The 21,675-nt window shown below is 35.8% G+C and overlaps 1 protein-coding gene across 4 annotated transcripts in view; it reads left to right on the forward strand.

Annotated features, from left to right (window-relative positions):
• Positions 1-21,675, forward strand: part of UTRN (utrophin) — a 366,404-nt gene that overhangs the window by 122,955 nt on the left and 221,774 nt on the right. For all 4 annotated transcript variants that reach the window (XM_088141718.1, XM_088141704.1, XM_088141714.1 and 1 more), the window contains 12 exons: positions 97-234; positions 420-569; positions 5,447-5,632; positions 6,438-6,610; positions 9,305-9,455; positions 11,469-11,644; positions 13,171-13,306; positions 13,818-13,961; positions 15,429-15,507; positions 16,547-16,761; positions 18,690-18,807; positions 19,692-19,897. In XM_088141718.1, the coding sequence (XP_087997844.1) occupies positions 97-234; positions 420-569; positions 5,447-5,632; positions 6,438-6,610; positions 9,305-9,455; positions 11,469-11,644; positions 13,171-13,306; positions 13,818-13,961; positions 15,429-15,507; positions 16,547-16,761; positions 18,690-18,807; positions 19,692-19,897 (1,872 nt within the window). The remainder of the gene's footprint in view (positions 1-96; positions 235-419; positions 570-5,446; positions 5,633-6,437; positions 6,611-9,304; positions 9,456-11,468; positions 11,645-13,170; positions 13,307-13,817; positions 13,962-15,428; positions 15,508-16,546; positions 16,762-18,689; positions 18,808-19,691; positions 19,898-21,675) is intronic.

Consider the following 21,675-nt stretch of genomic DNA (forward strand, 5'->3'; position numbering starts at 1 on the left):
TACATGTTTTCCTGTACAGTCTTACTCTTTGGGAGTAACAAAAGCCAGTTGCCTCAATTATTCCTGAAAATATATCTTGTGCTTTTAAAATTGTAGCTGGATGAAGAAAGAGCCCAAATTGAGGAGGTTCTGCAAAAAGGTGAGCATCTGTTACAGCAGCTCATGGAAGATAACCAGAGAGAAAAAATCCGTTTGCAGCTCCTCCTTCTGCAGACCAAGCAAAGCAGCGTAAAGGTCAGTGAAAGTAGCATTGCTGTACAGTAAGACTACATTGTCTTAGACATGGCTTCCTCCTTCTCTCCACTGTAGCCTTAAAGATACCTGAAGAAGCTCACTCTTGTCCATGAGATATATATAATCCACCTTTTTACCTGTTCCTTTCTAGTATTAATTTTACGATCCTTCCTTTCGGGCTGTAGGAGCTTCGGTCATTACAAAGGAGGCAGGTGGCTGAACTTTCACCCTCATTTACTCAATATCAGATGGAACCAGAGAGTCACTTGCAGTGGCTCAGTGAAACAGATACATGTCTTTCTGGCATTCAAGAAGCAGAAGAGGAGAAAATAAAGGTAAATCGCTTTTACTGTGAACCATCGAGTTATATAATTTTTCAGTAATTTTGTTCCTAATAGTTCCCACTGTCTAGCCCAGTCTTTCCAAACTGGTACTTCCAGATAGGATGGACCTCAACTTATTATTTTGACATGCTGTCTGGGAATTATGACTTGAAATCTATCATGCTTAGGTTGCATAAGGACCACCTGCTTTGTGTTGCTAGTAATATAATAACTTGCCAATTCAGTTCCAAACTAATGATTTTTACTTTGATAAGGATAAGAATACTGTTCCCCCCTTTGACTAATTAGCTTACTCTGGGGGTAACATACTTGCCTTCTCCAAGTCTTATGAACCTCGAATAAAGAAATTACTTTTAACGGCCTTGCCAGAATGTCTGAACCAGACAGATAGGGTTAACTATGGCAAATCAAAACTGTGATTGATACAACCTGGTAGTATGCTGTACAGGGCTTTATAAGTAATAACTAGTACTTTAAATTGGGCTCAGAAGCTAATAGGAAGACATTACAATCACCTCAGAATTACTGAATAATTGAACATTTCTAGAACTGAGCTATATGGATTTCCTGTCCCCCATGGACATGAAATACATTGGCCTATAATAGGAAGCAAGCGTGGATTATAAAAGCTTTCTAAAGCTCATCTTTAACTAGACATAAGACCATAACCTAAGCAGTGCCATGCTGGACTGGAAACCTGCCCCATCTAGTCCAGCTGCCACTTCTCCCAGTGTTCAACAAACTGCACAAGGAGTTCACACTGCCACCAAAACTCATTGCCACTGACCCCCATGACTTCCATGAATTGGTCCAAATCTTCACCCATCTTCTTCATACATTCAAAGATACTCCCAACTGATTATGACCATAGAAAAGAGGTAAGTTTTAGCTAGGTTTTGGTAATTAAGAGGTTGGATAAGCCTTAGTTCAAATGAATCCCTGAAAAGACACTATTTATAGTATTTTTGTTTGGATTTTATACTGTTTACCAATGAGTCACATATTTTTGAAAATATTATTGATTGTAATAGTGATTTAGGAGAGAGATTCCTACCTGCTGAGAAGATGTTGATAACTACTTTAAAGAGCTCTTTCAATAATTCAAACATATATACAATGACTTTTCATTTTCTGTTTCTAATGGATCCACTTTTTTCAGATCCTTAGTCTGCCATAGGATTTGTTTTACGTTTATTTATGTAATGAGCCTTGTGGAGCAGTAAGTAATTTTTTGGACAGGCTTGTGTATTAGGCAATCTGTCAAATCCTTTTGCATTATTGGTTATGGAGCTTTATAATTAAATTAATATTTTTATGACTCTTCTGTAACTTGTAAATCTAAAACCAATTGAGGATGAGATAAAGGAATGTTAAAATCTTAAAATGAATCCTGTGTAATATAGAATAATAATGCTCTATTTGACAGTAGCTATATGCATTTTCTTTCTATGGGGCTAACAGGAGCCTGGAAAGAGGTGATTTTGATCAGGAAAGTAGCACGGAAAGAATGTGCTGAATGTTTCTTTCTTCAGTGTTGCTACTGTTGTATAGATGGCCCACCAGTCCTATTAAATTAGAAAACCCCACATAAGTTGTGATCCTCAAGGACGTTTAAGAAAAATAATTGGTCTTGAGTGATTTGCATCACGTGTGTTTAAGGGAGACTTCCCCAACTTGGGAGCATCTTTCAAATGTGTGGACTTCAACTTTTAGAATGTGTCAACCGGTGTGGCCATTGATGAAAATTCTGGGAATTGAAGACCACACAACTGGCAGATGCAAGTTGGGGAAGACCCATCAACTTTCATTTAAAAAATCATGTTGAAAATGGGCACTGCAACATAACAATACAAACCGTGGCATTTTGTACTTGCATCCCAATATCAGCTGCAGGTATATAAGTTATGGGATTTATGACATTTCATCACAATGTATGTTTTGTTACTTGTCCATTTCCTGTCTTTCTGGATATTGTTCTGAACTCTGGAGTATTTAGTTCCTATGAAAGGAGTGGAATTGCATGGAACCCCTCTTTGAAGAACAGTGGGAGTATATATTGAGATGTAGTATCTATTGGCTCACTGAGAAAAGATGAATAATTATTCCGAAAAGTATCCATTTTTGTCTGGCCTCTGATTACTTTATTCTGCAGAGCTCAACTCTCCAAAAGTCCCATAAATGTTAGGTTAAATGTTAAAACCCTCCTCTTTTAGGATAAGTATTAAAAATTGCTTAGCTGAAGGATAAGAGTGGGTCACCTCCATTCTTCATTGATTTGAAGATCAATTACACAAAGTGGGCAATACAGATAATTTGCTATCCAAAAGTGACTTAATTAGAATTAGAATTAGATAAGGCAGGGACATTGTCCTGATTTCCATTCCCTTGAATATCAGGGAATGTCCTTTACATTTACAGAAATGTAAAGAATTCATCTGTTAAGTTGAAGTATATGTGAAGCCACCCAAAGTTTTTATTATTATCTTGGTATCTCCCAGTTGAAGTGTGTGTGTGCGTGTTCTCTCTCTCTCTCTTTCTCTCTCTCTCTCTCACACACACACAGACTCTTGATTGTCCCAACTTTCTTTTCTGTTTCAAAGGCATTTTATTTCAAGGGATCTAATAAATTATATTTTTTCCCTTACGTTCTGAATTGAACCTTGACCAGGGGTTTGAGTTTATCATTAATCTTTCCTGTTTGTCACCTACACTGTGCCAAACAATTGATCAATATTGCAACTGTCTAAGATTTTACTATTGGGGATCTTAATGACCTTCATTCTGCAGTGGACTCCAACAATGTAATTCAGAAAACAAATAAATCACTTTTTTTGTGCCAGGATTTGACTGACCACATTTTAGAAATGTGCCAATTGGAGATTTTTATCTAGTTCATTGCCTCTATTTTATCTAGCAACCATTTCTAGCTAATCTGAACTCCTTGCAGGAAAGGTAAGATGCAATGTTAATTAATAGAAGCCATAACTATGTATCTTGTTGAATGAATGACCTTGTGGGATCAGGGTAAGATCCATCACCTCCAGTGTTATATTTCCCACAGCTGTTAGCCAGATACTCCTGGAAGCTCAAAAGCCATGGCATAAAGGTTAGCGTCTATTATTGTTTATTACCAGTATCTGGGCTTCCAAATCTACAATTAGATAACGTTTATAATGTTATAAAACTTGGCTCTCCAGAAATCACACCCTAAAAAGGGATAGGGTCACGCATGCTACGGGAGCCATGATTCAAAGTGCTTAATTTGAGATCTAATCCTTTCATTAGTAGCTATGGTATAGGAGCCCCCTAATATTATATCTCCAGTCTGTTCTGTTAACCAAAGAAGCGGTTAGCTAGATAGAGCACTGGTGAATCACAGTGTTGGTGATATTACTATGTGATTTGCTTCTTTTCAAGTATCATTGAAGTGGCATGGAGACAGAGGATGACAGTATTTTAATTATGTACTTACTACAAGTCAGAAACAACTAAAAGAGCAAAATTGATTTAAAAATGGAAATGAAAAGTAAACTAACATTTGCTAGCCAAAATTCAGACAGAGTTTGGTAGCAGCTTTTGAAACTAACAATTTTATTTAAGGCATAAGCTTTAATGAACTGCAGCTCATTTTGTCAGATGCGTGAAGTAGCTTGACTGATGTGGGATTTAAATACCTTGGGATGGGGAGGGGAGGGGAAGACAGAATAGTTGTGCAGATGGAGTTCCTTGGCATCAGCTTAAGCCTTAAATAAAAGTGTTGGCCTCAAAAGTGCTACTTTTTTGCTATCATAGATTAATCATAACTTTCTACATTTGCTAGATGCATTCAGGCAGAGGTAGGATTGATATTTGGAATCACATGCAAACATTGAACAACAGATCCAAATGCATATTGATCAATGAATTTTCATTAGTTTTATTATGAAAATGTAATATTTTAATAAAATAAAATGAAATGTAAGACCTTACACAGAAGGCATTTGGTATATGTTATTTTGGATTTCCTTATGCATTCATTTTAATGTTATGTATTTAAATAAGAATGGAAATTTTTATTTGATACTACTGAGAAAGTATTTGTGAAATGTATTTAGTTTAATTTTTTATCCCAATTTACTAGACTATATAACTTAAGGGAATCCACTGATTTCAATAGTAATATTTCCAAATGTATTCTTTTGGGGACTAAATAATAGGCTTGCAATCTCTTCCTCATAAATATGCAATGAATACTTGGTTCATATACTATGGGTGGATATATAAATAGGTCCTTGTCCTGTGACCACTGTAGTATTCTGAAAAGCCACTTAGTGAACTGGAAACTCTGGTCCCAAAACATCTGGAAGGTACTTGTTTAAAGAAAGACTCCTTTGGATGTAAGTACTGTTGTAATAGGTCTTGAAGTGTATATGAGTCTTTGTATTACCTAAAGATGATCAGAATGTGTATATATATATACATTTCAGAAGGTATCCAGAATCCTGAACATGTGGGGTGTATAGGTGGAGATAATCTTTTCCCCTTTTTTTTTTTAAAATGTAACTGGAGCTCCTTAACTGGAAAAGGATATCATTGCTTGATTGGAATATTGCTTCATAATATTATATACTTTCTTATTTATTGATTTACGTAGGATATATTTAGAAGCTAAGCAAAATGATAAGAGGAATTAATTCACTGATCTAGCCACAGCGGAAATACTTCCTTGTAATTATAACGTAGCACCATCTGAAGAATTATTTAATTAAAAATAGAATTATATCTTAAGGTTAGAATATAATGGAAATGCAAATAAATGAACCTTTGTTTTATTTTTATAATAAGGTTAGTTTTAAAGAATTAATTAACTGAAGCTTATTTTGCTTTAGGAAACCCCACAGAGGATTCAAGGGCCTCATTCATCAGTGATCAGGGAATCTCCATTCCCTGCAGAATACCTTGTTGAAATTAACAAGATTTTGCTGGTTATAGCTGATGCTGAGCTCTTGCTAAATGCTCCAGAACTTCATTCAGCAATCTATGAAGATTTTTCTACTCAAGAAGATTCATTAAAGGTACTAGAAACTTAAATCTAATACTAGGATTAAAAGACCATTAACATTCTTCTCAATAATTTTTTAAACTCTGGTACATAATAATACATTTCAAGATACTTTCTGACTTTAAAAAACTGGTTCAGCCTTGTTATGTCTTGATTTATAGCCATCTCTGCCTAATTTTTCTAGAATCATCACCAATCCAATCACTTCTTAGATTCAGGACATATAAATTATTTCATTTACTAAAACTAAACACTGATCTTTTTAAAAAGCAACATAATAGCTCAAAAATGAATGGGAAGAAATTAGATAGACCATTGTGAAGTAAGTTATTAGAAAGTTGTATTGGGCCAGATCAAACAATACTAATACACACATTTATACACACACACACACACACACACACACACACTTATAAGGATGCACATCCTGTATCCTATAAGGCTAAGATTGCACTTCTCATTACTGGATTCTTCCATTTCATTCTTAATATACTCTCTAATCTGGGAGACATGGTCTGGCTTCCAAAATCACTAAGACCATTACTGTTAACTCTTGTTTTTGTTTTAGCTTTAATGATCTAGTTTGCTCATAGCATTGAGTTGTAATGGATGGCTTCAGACATCATGCTGAAGCAAAAGCATCCAAACATTTATGACTTACGTGTGTGCATCATTCTAAGCCATAAGCCAAGTGATGAAAGATGTAAATACATATACTGATGTTTTTTGCCATCTAATCAGGCTCTATTTTTCCAGCTGGCATTTATCCTTGAGGGGATGCTAATTCTGCCTGGTATTTTTGTTTTACCGTATTACAGAATATAAAAGATATGTTGGATAAATTGGAGGATCAGATTGCAGTTATTCATGAAAAGCAACCTGATGTTATACTAGAAGCATCTGGACCTGAAGCTGTTCAAATAGAAGATTCATTAACCCAACTTAATGCAGAATGGGATAGAATTAATAGAATGTACAATGACCGTAAATGGTAAGTAAAAGACTGCCTATGTTTTGTGCTTACAATTTTTTACCAAGAAAATGTGATGAGTTAGGCAGTGGAGAAGAAAATAACTCAGGGAGTAGGCATGTTATAGCTCCACCCTTTCTGCAATATAAACTATCTGTGCTAAGCTTGGACGTAAACAGGGTAACATTTTAAAACGTTATTTATAAAACATTATTTATTTGCCAAAGTTACTTAGCAAATGACAAGTGTATGCTAGCAAGCAGGGATCCCAGAACGGTTAAGTCAGGAGGCACGAGGAAACCATATATTAAGCATGAAAATTAAAATGGCATCATGTTCATGACTATGAATAGACTTGAGGGGAGAAAAACCTTGACTCCTTTGTCCTCAGCCTGTTTGTCTCTGCAAATTACAAAGCAAACCAGTTGCTGCATCTTAGACATTTCTGTCTGTGTCTTTCAACATTTGCTACAACAGAAGATTGTCTTTTTGTTTTGTGTTTTTTTGCTAAGAGAAATTCTAGGCAGCTGAGACCTCTGTTTACTAGCATTTCTGTTAAAGTCACAAGAATTTGGGCCAATTATTTCATGAGAGTATAGGAATCTATACTCTTTTAATTGCACTTTCAATCTTGTTCCCTATAGTTATGAAGGCAACATCTATAGAATCGCATCACCATTTGAGCCTGTTTTCGAAAACAGTTTGGGGTAATATCACTCTTTGTGCACTTCAGGCATTAGAAAAAATTCCTCCTCAGTACTTGCAGACGTTTGTGCTGTGACTAGATTTGAAGCCCCATCATTTATTTGGAAACTCCAATTATCTTATTAAATTAACAATTAAGCAGGCAAACGTTCCCATTTAAAAGAAAAATTAAACTTCACAGTTAATTGGTGAAATACAACAGATTTCCTAGCTGATTTATTGGAGGGTAAGGCAGTTCTTGAAACTCATAAATAATGTACCTTATTTTGCATTGTACTTAAAAGTAAGTAGGCTTCTTTAAAGCCAAGATTTTAAAGCCAAGACTGGTATGAATAAGTCTTTTGTAATACAGAAGGGTTCTCCTGCCAGCTTGGGGCACAAAAACAGTTTGGCTCAGTTGTAGCTATACCCCACAACTGGGAATAGAAATATATCTCTAAACAATATATATTGTGTTTTCTATGTGGAATACAAATGTCCTCCTATTTTTCCTTGTTAGGAATGTTTTGTTGCAGAAATTGTTACAGGAAGAATCGTTTTTTTCTGCCGTAATGACCTGAAAATTGTAATGTCTCCTTTTCCCCCCTGGAGCAGTGGAACAATTAGGTGGAACAATTAGGTGTCTCTAGGCAAGATATCCTCAAGGCTTTCCTGCAGTTTCTCCTCTTGTTACAGTGGGGTTGTCCACTCCCCCCCCCCCAGTTGCTCTGCTTCCTCTCCTTAATTGATAGCTAATATCAGGAAGGATCTTTTTCCCCTCCTTCCTGTGTTCTTTTTCTTGCCAAGCAGTGGACACTTATGACTGGTAAAGTAGTTCCCCTGGAATGAATGAAGAAGTACTTCACAATACTCCTTATGAAGCAGAAGTGGGGGGACAGATGGAGCAAATACTGGAGTTGCTATGCTCACATTCTTCCTGTCTTCACTAGCTTACTTAAAAATTCTTGGGAAGGAAAGGCCTTCCCTCAAATTAAAAAAGAAACCAGCCAAGTACTGAAGCTGTCTCAGCTGATGGTTGGCTAAGCAGTACATCTAACACAAAATTATAGGAGGAGGTGGAAGAATAAGAGGGGAAACTATCTTGATGCTTTCTGGTAAGGCAGATTGGAAATTGTAATGGAGGCATATCAGTTGCTTGCCTTATCAGGTAGCGTTGAGAAGAATTTTCTTTTAGATCCTGTGGAGCCAGACAAAGTGTCTCTTGATATCAGTCATGGGCACCTATCTCTAGTATTGTTTCCTGGAAAGGGGTAATAGCAGATACACTGAAACACTCCATTGATCAGCCTGCTTGCTATAGTAGAAGGCTTTCTTTTTGAAGAAGACGACATTTTCTGGTTTTGGTGATTATTGGGATCACTGTCTAGTTTTAGCTTGTTACCATTTGCCTGGAAATCTGGCAAATTGCATCACTGCTCTGAAGTGGCTGACATCTCATGTTTGGATTGCACTTGGAAAAATGTGCTGCATAAATATTCATACATTCACATATTCATTTTAATTTTTATCTGAAATTTAGCTGTATGGGGAATGAACAAGGGTCAACTCTGTGGCTGAATCTGTAAAATTGATTTTTTTTCCTGGAGTTTCGGTTTGCAGAACTAGCTGATTATGATTCATGTGTCCCAAAGTTATAGTTGGTCTTGGTACATTTGCTTCAAAGTAGGCAAACTGATTTTGAGTAGGAATTAAATCTTGTGTAGGTTGCTTGTATGCTTATGCACTCTCTTTCTGTTTTTATATGAGTTTGAAATGATAGAAATTATAAATGGATGGATCAAAACTACAAATAGTGCTTCCTTTAAAGTTGGTCTTTAAGTATCTTTGCTTTACACACAATAAACCAAATTATCTGCCAAGATTGCATCTGTTGTCTTCTACATATGCACACGCACTCACACGCACATTCTGTTTTGCAGGCTTACCATGTATGCATTCTGTAGTGCAAGATTATCTTGTTCTACTTTTGAAATATTGTTCGCATTTTTCTCCTGTTCTTATTCCATTCAGTTGTTTTGATAAGTCTGTAGAGGAGTGGAGACAGTTCCATTGCGATTTGAATGATCTCTCACAGTGGCTGACAGAAGCAGAAGGGTTGCTGGCTGAAGGCCACTCTCCAGATGGCAGCCTGGACATAGAAAAAGCCAAAATACACCAACAGGTAACCGATTACTGGGTATTAAGCCCACCACTTGAGTTAGAGCCTTTAATTCTAGTTTTGTCGTAGAAGCAAGTAGCAATTGTCATGTTATGTAATGTCGGCAGCTAGGACTTGTGCAAAACATTTGAAGGGCTGCTTTGCAAAGTGTATTATTGGTGCTGCCTGCAAAGCTCAGTGCAGTTGCTTCAAGGGTTTGTGCATGTACTCTATGTGCACTGATAACACTTCTGTGGAGACTGCCATTAAATCAAAGGGGCTGCCTTTGCGTTTCAAGGGGAAGGTTGTGTCATCACACTTTGCTTGAATGCGTTGCACAGCCCTATTTAAAACAAATAAAAATAAACCACATGAATTGTATTGAGAAATTATTTACGTAGTTTCCAAAGATGTCGATAAAACAAATATAGTGAGTTTAAGAAGTAAAGAAGCCAGTGATCTCATTTCATTTTGGGAGGGGCACTATACTAAACACGCTTACTAGGATTTAAGTCCTGCTGTTCTAGAGCAAGCATTAAATCTGCTGCTGAGAAAGTCTTGCTCCTAGTAGAGGCAACTGTATCGTTCACCTCAAATGAAATTTAGGGCAGTATCTTTATTTTGCGGAGATGAAGTTTGTGTGTGAGTGAGAGGGAGAGTGCATTTGTATTAGAGGAAAAGGTCTTTGAAATATTAGAAACTCAAATTTAATACTTGAGAGAATTGAAGAGAAGAAACAGTATATTGGGCTTTGCTTAGAAGCAAATAGGCAGCCCTTCGCAGTAAGGGACACCTGGGACCCAAACTGATGGTCCTTACTACTAGGTGGTGCTTCTCAGTGTTTTTTAAAAGCAACCCCACATATATTAAAGAACAGGAGGTCCAGTCCAGGTGCACAAACAGCAGTTGCCAGGAAGCCATCTTCTTGCAGCAGATGTAACAGCTGATACAGATATTCTGGGTCAAAACTGAAACCCAAATAGAAGCCACATAAAGGAAATATGACATATGAATATGTTTTTTATATATATATATATATATATCCTTTTGTTGAATATCATCTAATTCCAATCTTCTCTGACTGTTAAATAATCAAACTTTTTGTTTGGTTTCAATGTGAACACCAATTTAAAATTTAAAGAAAAAAAATCTTACTTTAAAACATTGTTTGAAGATCTTTAAGATCTTATTTTTAAGATGTGAGTCATTTTCTTTGGAAAACTAAAGTTAAATTAACTGTATTGTTTCCGTGATGTAATTTCTTATTTAATTTTGTGCAAAAAGTGTTAAGATCTATCTAGTGTGCTTTATAATTGTGCCCTAAGCAAATCTATATGCATGTATCTTTCTGCGTGTGTTTGTGTGTGTGTACGTGTATGTGTATCAATAAAAAATCATGGAGAAAATCTATGTGGTCGCTAAGAGTTGACAACAACTTGATGAAAGATAATCAGTCAAAATTATATATAAATAAGTAAATAAAGTGAGTTCTGTTGACAGTAAATGCTTTCTTTGGGTGTTAAGAATATTTGAAGCTTTGAGTCTGACTTTCCTTGACTTCCTTCTGTTTCCTTGGGGCTTTTATTATATCTGCAGAGTATGGGAACACTGTCCTTAATTAGCCTAGTTGAAATCTTCAAAGACTAGGCAGAATATCTGTTTGAGACAATGAATGCAATATGTTATTTTCATTTCATTCCACCACTCCAAAATAAAAGGCAGCATTTTTCTTTTTAAATATAGGTCCAGTATCTTAAGGATAGGCATATATATTCTAATTATTTTAGGGGTCCAAGCCTTCACACTGGTTCAGTTCTGCACCATTTGTGTTTGGTAGATATTCTTAAATATACCGTAATTGTCAACTTTTGATAATCACTTAATCGATACCTAATCAATTACTTAAAGGTGAGGTATAATCTGTCTCTTTAAGAACTGAGCAACCAATCATTTTTTCCCCAGATATATCAGTGTCATGTTGGGTAGGCGACAATATTCAGCTTTAAATGTATATATATATATATGCATTTTCAACAGGAACTTGAAGAGGGAATCAGCAGCCATCAGGTCAGTTTTTCAGCACTGAATAGAACAGGAGAAGAAATAATCCAGAAACTTTCCAATACAGATGGAAGCTTCCTGAAAGAAAAACTAGCTGGGCTGTATAAACGCTGGAAAACCATCAGTGTTGAAATCATGGAAAGGCAACAGAGGTAACTGGACTCCTCAGGATTTGAAGATATATTAGTAGAAATCTTGGAGATAAATTTCTTTAAAATTTGGAGATATCTTTCTGGATTTTCATGAAGAGAAAACTGTTATATCCTAAGATTTCCTAAGGCAACTTCCTAGCTTCATAGCTGTTACTATTAATATAATATAATATAATATAATATAATATAATATAATATAATATAATATAATATAATATAATATAATATAATATATAAAGCTTATATTAATTATAATATTGATGATATATTAATATTTTATATAATATGTAATATAATATAACATGCAGTTGTTCTATATTTTCCCTGCTTTGAAACAAGGAATTGATCATTAACTTACATGATTTTTTTGTTTACTTCGGAGTGTTACAACTGAAGAAGGGATGTTCTGAAATTGCATTTTATTAATGACTGTTGGAAATTTCCTTGAATGCTTCTTAATAGGCATATGGTTAATAAGTTTGAAAAAGTCTTCCATCCAAAATGAACAAAATCCAACTAAATCAGTTTATGTGAAGTTAGATGTTAATACATGTATGCTAGAAAGCACTGAAATTGAAAACTATTTCCCCTTCAAAATAAAACCTAAACAATAGGTACTATAAAGTCAATTTCCCCTATATATTGTCTTGCTCATATACAGTAATATCAAAACTATATTAATATAGATTTTATAAATGTGCTTAATCTGATGGAAGGCAGTATGTCAATTCACTGAATTTTTCCATAAGGATATTACGTTGAAAATACAAAGTACAGTGGTACCTCTACTTACGAACTTAATCCGTAATTCCATGACTCTGATCGCAAGTTGAGTTGGTCGCAAGTCGAAGTAAATTTTCCCATAACGTTCAATGTAATTACCGTTAATCTGTTCTGGCGTCTGCGGACCACGCGTCAGGGGTGTAAAAACGGCCGCTGACCACGCGTCAGGGCGGAAAAAATGGCCGCGGACCACGTGTCAGGGTTGGAAAAACGGCCGCAGATCACGTGGAACGGGCGGAAAATGGCCGCAGACCACGTGGAACGGGCGGAAAAATGGCTGCGGACCACGTGGAACGGGCGGAAAATGGCTTCGGACCACGTGGAACGGGCGGAAAAATGGGCGCGGACCACGTGGAACGGGCGGAAAATGGCTCGTAAGTCGAGGCAAATTCGTAAGTAGAGGTAAATTTTTGGGGCCGGAGCTGATCGTATCTCGAAAATTTCGTAAGTAGGGGCGTTCGTAAGTAGAGGTACCACTGTATTGCAGGGAAAATGTATTTTAAAGATTAAGGCCTACATTTGAAGACTTTTTTACATGAAATCATTTTTCTGGAAAACAAATGGAAATGACCTATGAAATTTGTGCCATTAAGGCACATGCTTCACTAAATCTTGTTTTTAATATTCTAGTGTATCCTTTCTATGCCTCTTAGTGAGCTGTAGCTAGAATATTTTGCTTTTACATTTGTTTCAATATTTATATTGATTTTGTTTTGTATTCCACCTTGGGGGTTTTGATTCAGACTGAAAGGAAAAAATCAGCAATTAATGGATTTCACACAAAAACTAGAAGAAATTAGTTGCTGGGTGGAAAATGTAGAAAATTCCCAGGATGAGAAACCTTCAATCAGCCATGAAGAGAATTTGCAAGAATTAATGGCAAGTAACTTTAAAAATATTAAGCATTTTTGAGTTTTTATTTATTGTATCATGTTCCTTTTGTTGTTGTTCGATAATGTTTAGGAATGCTCAAAGTATCTGTTGGTTCCACTGGATCCAAAGCATAAGCTGTAGTCTCATGCATAAACATGATTTCCATGTCATTGCTAAACTATAAGATAGATAGATAGATAGATAGATAGATAGATAGATAGATAGATAGATAGATAGATAGATATTGTTTTAGCTTAATATGTCATGTGTTATGATTAATAAAATTATGGTTTATTCTGTAACCCGATTATGGTTTATTCTATGGCATTAAATGTTGGTTGCTTATGTTTTTGCAGCCACAGGACCTGGAACTTGCTTTTCAGAATAAATCTTCATTGAATTTTGCTCAGCAATACCATTTACTGTGATTTTTCTGTGCTCTTACAATTTGACCCATACATACCGACCTGAATATAAGGTATTAAATGAATACGTAACACTGTCTTTACCCATTTAGGGACTGATTAAGGAAATGGATATACAAGGAGAGAAACTGAAGTGGCTAAACAGAAAAGAAGCAGAGGTATTTTCAAGCATTGGGCCTCAGGAAAGAGAGAATATTTCTGATAGGCTGAACATCCTGAATATTAAATGGAAGAAGGTATGAATTTTAATCAGTATGCATTACATATTGTTCCTTTAGTTGTGTTCATGTAAGATAGTTGTGAGCAATTGGGTGTGGGAGAGAACTGGATAACTTATTTTATAAAAATAGGGTCACAATGTTAACATTCTTACTGAAATTTGCAATTTTTTGAATTTATAAACTGGATAATTCATAATTTCCTGCTGTTTACAGCACCATGAATAGGTTCAGATGTAGATATCTTTGAAAGTAAATTTAAAACACTTTTCTGAGCTGTGGTATATTTCCACAATGTTCGGTTTTTATACTAACTTATTTCTATTGCCCTTTGAAGTTCAGTTGAACTTAGAGAGCCTTCTTTCTCTCCTTCAGGGACTATTTAGAGCCAGACCCACAAAACTTTGGCGTTGCTATAGGACTGAGCTCTTCCCAAGCTCCCTGTAGGAAAAATGAAAACCTTACATGCATAGAGAAAAGCTCCAGTGTAGTCTTCATCTACACAGCTTTGCTGCTTACGGGCTAGCCTTTTATTAGTGTGAACATTCAGACACGTAACCCTCATCTGCATTCTGAAGTAGTATTATAATGTATTTATTTATTTTATTCAGTTTGTACACTGCCCAACTTGTAATGACTCTGGGTAGTTCACAAGAAAACAGCAGGTTTATATTACGTGGCTTTTCTGAATGTACAGTACTCCCTCTGACTAGCTTTTTCATTTTGGAAATTGTTCCTGTTGTGACTTTATCACACTGTTGAGTAATGTAAAAAGCTCTTAAGCCCATGCAATGAAACTGGTGGAAGTGGAATGATCAGTATCCAAAAATATATCATAGAAGGATACTTCAGCATACGGTGAACTATGATGTAGCAAACTTAGAGGGAAAGGAGGAATGCAGCAGATATGAGTATTTCTATGATACAGTATTTATGGTGTTGGACTGGGGAAATCCAGGTTCTAGTCTACTCTCAGCTGTGGAAGCTCACTGAGTGATTTGGACCAATCATTCTCTCTCATTGTCCAGTCTACCGCAGACAATTTTATTATTATTATTATTATTATTATTATTATTATTATTATTACTGGGATAAGATGAAGGGAAAATATAATGTAAGCAACTTTGTGTTCCTGGAGGAAAGGTGTGATATAAATCCAAGAGATCATAATCTCAGGAAGTATACTTGTTTTGGGAGTTTCCCTTCAAGTCTCATGAACTCTTCAAGCCATTAAAGGAAGCAATTTAAAATGCTTCACCCGAGAGGAAAATAGTATCAATGATTGATGCCATATTGAGAGCCCCACGGTGCATGAAAGAACCCTCAGCCCTTTTCAAGAGCCAATTGCAAACCCCTTGATCTTCTGTAGGCTTTTTAGTGATAGATTAATTGTCCTGCCCACTATAGTCTGTAGCTGTATAATATTGCACAATAATACCCATGGTTTTTGGAATGTAAAAGTTATTTCCCCCCACGCAACATTAGGTGTTCAAGGAAGCACCCAGCAGATTGAGAGAACTGGAGGGGCATGTTCATCAGCAGCATCTTGTGCCAAAGTCTTCTGGTAAGTCTTGAGCAGAAAATTATTTCTCTGGAGAAACATTTGGGTAAATTTTTGTCATCTTAATAAATCTTAAGTCTCTAGATAAAGAAGCAGAAGTGGTATACAGGTAGTCCCTGGGATAAGAACACCTGGTTTAAGGACGACCCATAGTTAAGAATGGAGTTTACTGTAGCAAAATTCGAGTTAAATACACAATGATTCAAGTTAAATTCACAATGGTTCAAGTTAATTATACAATACTACTTATACAGCATTATACAATAATACTGTTCTGGCTTACATACAAATTCAACTTAAGGACAGACGTTGGGAACGGAACTCGTTCTTAAATTGGGGACTACCTGTAACTCTTTATTTTGATCTTGAAGAGAGAGAGGATTCTTAAGATTCTTTTATTTTAAAACAGCATAAAATGAATTTTGAAAAATGGACTTGTATTTGCTTAACAAGAGAAAGTAATCTCCTGTTAACAGCTTTTTTTGAAAATTAGCATTTTTGTATTTTTCCATTTGTATGATTTAGAGGATCAGGAACTAAGTGTCGCTTGTGAAAATCAGTGGCATTTCTTTGGCTGCCAAATGAACATTTTCAATTGATTCCTCGTTTTTTCCCCAAATAGTAAACTAAGAGCAGCAGCAGGTTGTGAGTTTACCCTTGTTGACAGCTTACTCCTGACTGAGTGTTTGAATGTTACAGAACTGTTCTCTCACCTCACTAAGTTGTCAAAGATGAGGATGCCTTTGAGATTTTGCAGAAATGACAGCAGCAATCTTTCCAGTACCATTATGTATCTAGAAGCTAGATTAAATGATGAATTGTTGGATATTTAGACATATGGAAACAAGTTATTTTCAGAATTTTACCTAAAGTCCTGACAGTTTTAAACTGTTAGGATAGGATGGAGATACAAGAGGACTTATATGGTAGTCTTTGAACTACAAGGGTTATTGTGCTGCTGTTGTTTTGCTTTTCCAATGTAAATAAATTCTAGATCGTAAGTACAAGTCGAAATATCAAACAAATTCTGTTGGTTGTTTAGGTTTCCCTGTTCTCCAAAAGACAGTGCTAGTGTCTTCTGCCTTGGAAAATGTTGCACAAATTCAGCATCCTTTGGAAATCTCTACACCTGCTGATTTGGATCAGACTACGACAGAATTGGCTGACTGGTTGGCATTGATTGACCAGATGCTAAAGTCCAACATAGTTACTGTTGGAAATATTGAAGAAATCAATCGGACGATTGCACGCATGAAAGTATGTGATGCCCCGAGGTGCTACTGTATTTTTGGAAAGCCTAAAGATATTTCATAATACTCTCTCGTTTAAAAATAATAAAAAAAATCCCTTTCTCTGTTTTTTGTTCGGTGAAAATTCTATCACAGAATTTCATAATTGTTGAAAATAAAATCCAAAGAATTAGGGATAGAGCATTCTTCTGCTCATTTTGAGTGGTGTCAGGACTTTGCCCATATTAAAAATGACTAGTCAAAAACACTGAAAGCCTTTTTGAATGTTCACCCAATTCTGCAAACTGTTGCTTTGTTTTCTTTGCCTGAGTCCTCCCTTCCCAGTAACTTGTTTTAGCGCAACTGGCAGGCAACTCTGGACTTAATATTTAAATCCATTTCCCAGCAGGAGAAGAATATTTTGTGTGCAGTTTCCATGCTCGCTTTTCATGCTCTGTTAAGATATAGGAGAGCTGCCTTTTTTTCCTGCTCCAAGCAAACTTCTGTGGAGCATTGATAGAGGAAAATGGGCCATGCCTCACAGAGTCAGGCTGAGCATAACTTTGCTCAGTGAAAGAGGTGTGCAGAGCTTTGCTTGATCAGGAGTGTGCACATTTGCAATTAGCCTTTGTGAGAAGCCAAGGACACCTATAATACATTTTAGAACACCTGTTTCTGATTTTTTTTCCTGCACCCAGTAGCAGCACAATATAATACAATGTTATTGTTCTAGGACCTGATTATTTTTAAAGCTAACCCTATTTTAAATTGTCTGCCAGGTATATGTGTACATGGGCATGCAAGTTGCTAGAACAAGTTCACCTTCAATTGAAATGTTACTGTCATCTACAAATAGTTTGCAGCACTTCCATTCAACTTAAAATAATTGAATTCAATTGAAATAGGTTAATTGCCTTGCTCAAGAATTGTTAATCATTGAGATCCAGCTCTAGGCAAGCTGTGATTGAATTTCAGGAGAAATGAGAATATTTTATACTGGCATTTAAAATTCTGCCAGCAGAAAGTAACAGGGAAATGGTTATAGAAAATTGTGCTGACATTTTCTTTGCTACTGATATTAGCAACATTAGAATATGGATGCAATTAGTAAGAAATAACTTGAGGATAGGTGTGTGTATAATTGTCTAATAGATAGCAATGGTCAAATTAACTGCTCGTAAGAATATATTTAATGCAGTTTAATAGGAAAATCTCAGAACTTTTCAGCTGCCCTTTTTTAGATGCACTATTTGGTTTGATAGCAAAGGGTCATAATGGAGATTTCCTTCTCAGCAATTTGTCATCGAAAAAGTGTGTGTGTGTGTGTGTGTGTACATGTGCATGTATGTATGTATGTATGTATGTATAGGTAGTTAAGCAGCTACTGCTGTAATCAAATCTATGTTGATTAAAACTCTGCCTGAATATATAGTGTCTGAAATCTGGGATCTAAATATATGTATTATAAAAGCTTGAGAACAGGACTCCTCAGAGCAGAGAAACAAATAATGTATCTTGGTGTCCCAGGAAGAGATCACAGAAAGCATAAATGTCTGTGGCCTTTAGTGCATCAACATGAATTTTATACAGCTTTATTTCCACTCATGTCTCACTTCGTGAGAGTAAAATCTCTAAAGGTACTGTGCAACTCTAACAGGTGATTAAGCCCTTATTTCAGCTTTCCTGAACTGGTGGGCTCCGGGTGTGGGGTTACTACAGCACTCCGAATTCCCAAGCACCATGACCTGGAAATTCTGGGAATTGTAATCTCAGCAAATCTGGAGATCACAGATCATGAGCTCTGGCTGGTCAGTCTATTATATTCGAAAGTAAGGGGAGAATTTTTAATGTAGATTATAATGTGATTAAGAAACACTTGATACATTGTTTTGCATAACTTTGTTTTCTCTTAAATCCCTACCACTAGTAGCACATTTTTATCCTACTATTTTACAGATAACAAAAGATGATTTAGAACATCGACATCCCCAGTTGGATTCTGTTTTTACCTTGGCTCAAAATCTGAAAAACAAAACATCAAGTTCTGACTTAAGGACAGCGATCACAGAGAAATGTATGTGTTTCTTGTCGTTAGACCAAAGAGTAGAAAGATGGGCAGTAAAATGGTATAATAAACATGACAGACATAATAATTAAATTCTTTATTGACAAAACAATGGATACAGAATGGAATGAGCCAGGTGGGGCCAGATAGAATCTATCATACAGAGATGAAGCAAGGTTAATCCTGATAGGCAAAAGGAAGAAATAAGAATGAAGATCTACAGCAAGATATCTTTCTTAAGGTGTTGACTGACATCGACTGGCTTAGATTCATATCTTTGGATTTCATCTTTTTTAAACACTAAGAAACGAGCTTGGTAACTGAGATACAGAGCTGTGGGTTTTTTAAAAGATTTACTTAGATGGTATGTTTTGAACAGTGTTGGCAACCTATAAAAGTAAGCATTGTTTAGGTAGTTGGATCTAGTTTTTATGTACACTTTTTGTATAATTTTCTATTTTTAACCATGAAAGTCATTTTAATGAACACCTGCATTGGGAAATTAATAAGAAAATGAGAGAAAAAAATAAGCAGATGGAATACGAGATAGTTTGGTAAATATTGCAGTAATATATTGGCACTAATTCAAAGGCTAGCATAACATTGCCAAATTATGCATTTTCATTAACAAAGGCATATTATGTATTTTGGTGTGTGTTGTATGTATGTATGTGTGTGTGTAATAATGTAATGTAATGTAATATAATGTAAGTAGATTTGCCCCCCCCCCCCCCCCCCCCAGAATTTTGGGTATCCATAACAGCAGTTTTAGGACTCAGTGCTGGTTTGAGAGATTTTTAAAAAAATATTACTTTGAATGCTAGAAAAATGAATATGATGCAATATTTTCAATGTCTTTTCACAGTAGTAAGTTTATCTTTTGTCTTTTTCAGTGGAGAAAGTTAAGAACCAGTGGGATGGTACTCAGCATGGGGTTGAAGTACGTCAGCATCAGCTGAAATGCATGCTTAGTGACAGCATGAAGTGGGATGACCATAAGCAAGAAATGGAGAAGTTAATTGGACAGTATGAGATCCATCTGCACGCTCTCTTACAATCTCCTAAAGAGAAGCTCACCAAACAAATTTCAGAAAACAAAGTGAGTTCAAGCATGCTTCCTAACGCAGAACCTTGGTTCATAGATTCCATTTAATGTATTGCTCCTGTCACAGAGCTAATTCAGTTTGAGAAAAAAAATGTGATACAGCTATTCCTGATATACCTGCAACTTGAAAGGCTTTACGAAAAAGCTCAGACAGTTGGATTTCTGTATCTTGTGTCTTGAACTTTCCTTAAATATTATCCAGACCCTTTCCCATTTTTATTCTGGAAAAGGCAGCCAAATTAAAGCTTGGGGAACTGCCAAGTTGGAGGTGGGGAGGGCAGGGGAGGCAATGATTGGCATGACCTACTGCTGATTAAATTAAAGAGTGGTGAATGTGTCTTCTAATTAGATTAAAATAAATTTCCCAGAAACATATTACTGCTTGCCAGTGCTTACCTGATAATAAATCTCTTTCCTGTTGTAAATCTATACATTCCTCAATTCAGAATCTTGATGGGAAAAATGGACAAATCTTTACCACCCTTTTACCAGCTTGGGAACTTTGGAGATTGCTTTTCACTGTTTAAGATGAACAGATTCCTTTTTGATTAGTCCAGAGACATTAACTTCTTGACAGTCTTTATCTAAAACCCTGTAACTATCTTTGAATGGAAGCATTACCTGTTCTTGTGGGCCCTTTGTTTCTGACTTGCAAAACGTCATTGATTTGGTCCAAGAAATTGACTCAGAGTTCACTTGGACTCTTAGACAAATTTTTATCCTAACCTAGTACTGTTTCTTGTGTCCTCTGCTGCCTGCCCCATCTTTGTAGGGTCAGAGTCTTCTGCTTCTTTGCTTTGCTTTGTTAGCCCAGAGACTTAATTTGTCTGGAGATTGATTTATCTAATAAAGCATCCGTTGTCTTACTTTGCATAGCCCTCTTAAGCTGGTTACCAAATTAAACCATATTCTGGGTTCATGCAAGGTGAATTGTATATGCTGGGCTCAAACAGAGGCATCAGTTTTTCTGAATAGGTTTGACAACCTTCCTTCTCTCACTCAGGAAAAGGCTTTTCTCCCCTAAAAATAAAAAAATAAAGTCAACAACAGTTATCTTTCAGGGTCCTTTCAGTAATCAGTGTTTACCAGAGGTTTGCTGGTTAGTCAATTAATGCACATATAATATTTTGTCCATAAGTATATTGCCATGTTCTAACATTTTCATCAGGTGGCTAAATGAAAATTGTAATGTAAGACATTTTCTTTGGTGATATGGGCTATTTTTTATATTGATATCAACCAATCTAAAGAAATAAAATAATCTATAATCTTTTAATATTGTACTACACTAGTGGAAAGATCAAGAGGCACTACACTGGAGGATTCTGTGATTTTAAAATTATGGTTCAAAGGAATTAGGATATAAATGCCCACCCCAGAATTTACAAAATCTTAGAGACTGGTGATAAATTGTGACAGGTGTATAAAATAAAATATACTTATGTGAGAGCTACTAATTACTATTAGAACAATACTTTCTATCAAGGAATGCAAGTGGCGAGTACTCTTTTAGATTCAAATATGTCTTTTTTTAAAAAATTGGGTTTTAAGGGAGAAGAAATAGTTGGTGTAAAGCTGCAGAATCTGCATTTAGCTTTAGATGGAATCCTTGGGGTGATGGCAGGTATTGTGATTAAGTGCTAGGACAGACATGCAGAATATTTTCTAGACAGAGGGCTACATTTGACCTTTGAAGAGACTGCTGGAAAAAAAAAGTAGTCAGTGGGATCAAGACAAAGTCCAATTTTGGTGTAATTTACATTTAAATTTAA

The sequence above is a fragment of the Python bivittatus genome, unplaced genomic scaffold (assembly GCF_059951505.1).
Source record: "Python bivittatus isolate LINGU-HERP-01145 unplaced genomic scaffold, Pbiv_v1 ctg000020_np1212, whole genome shotgun sequence".
NCBI classification, from domain to species: Eukaryota; Metazoa; Chordata; class Lepidosauria; order Squamata; family Pythonidae; genus Python; species Python bivittatus.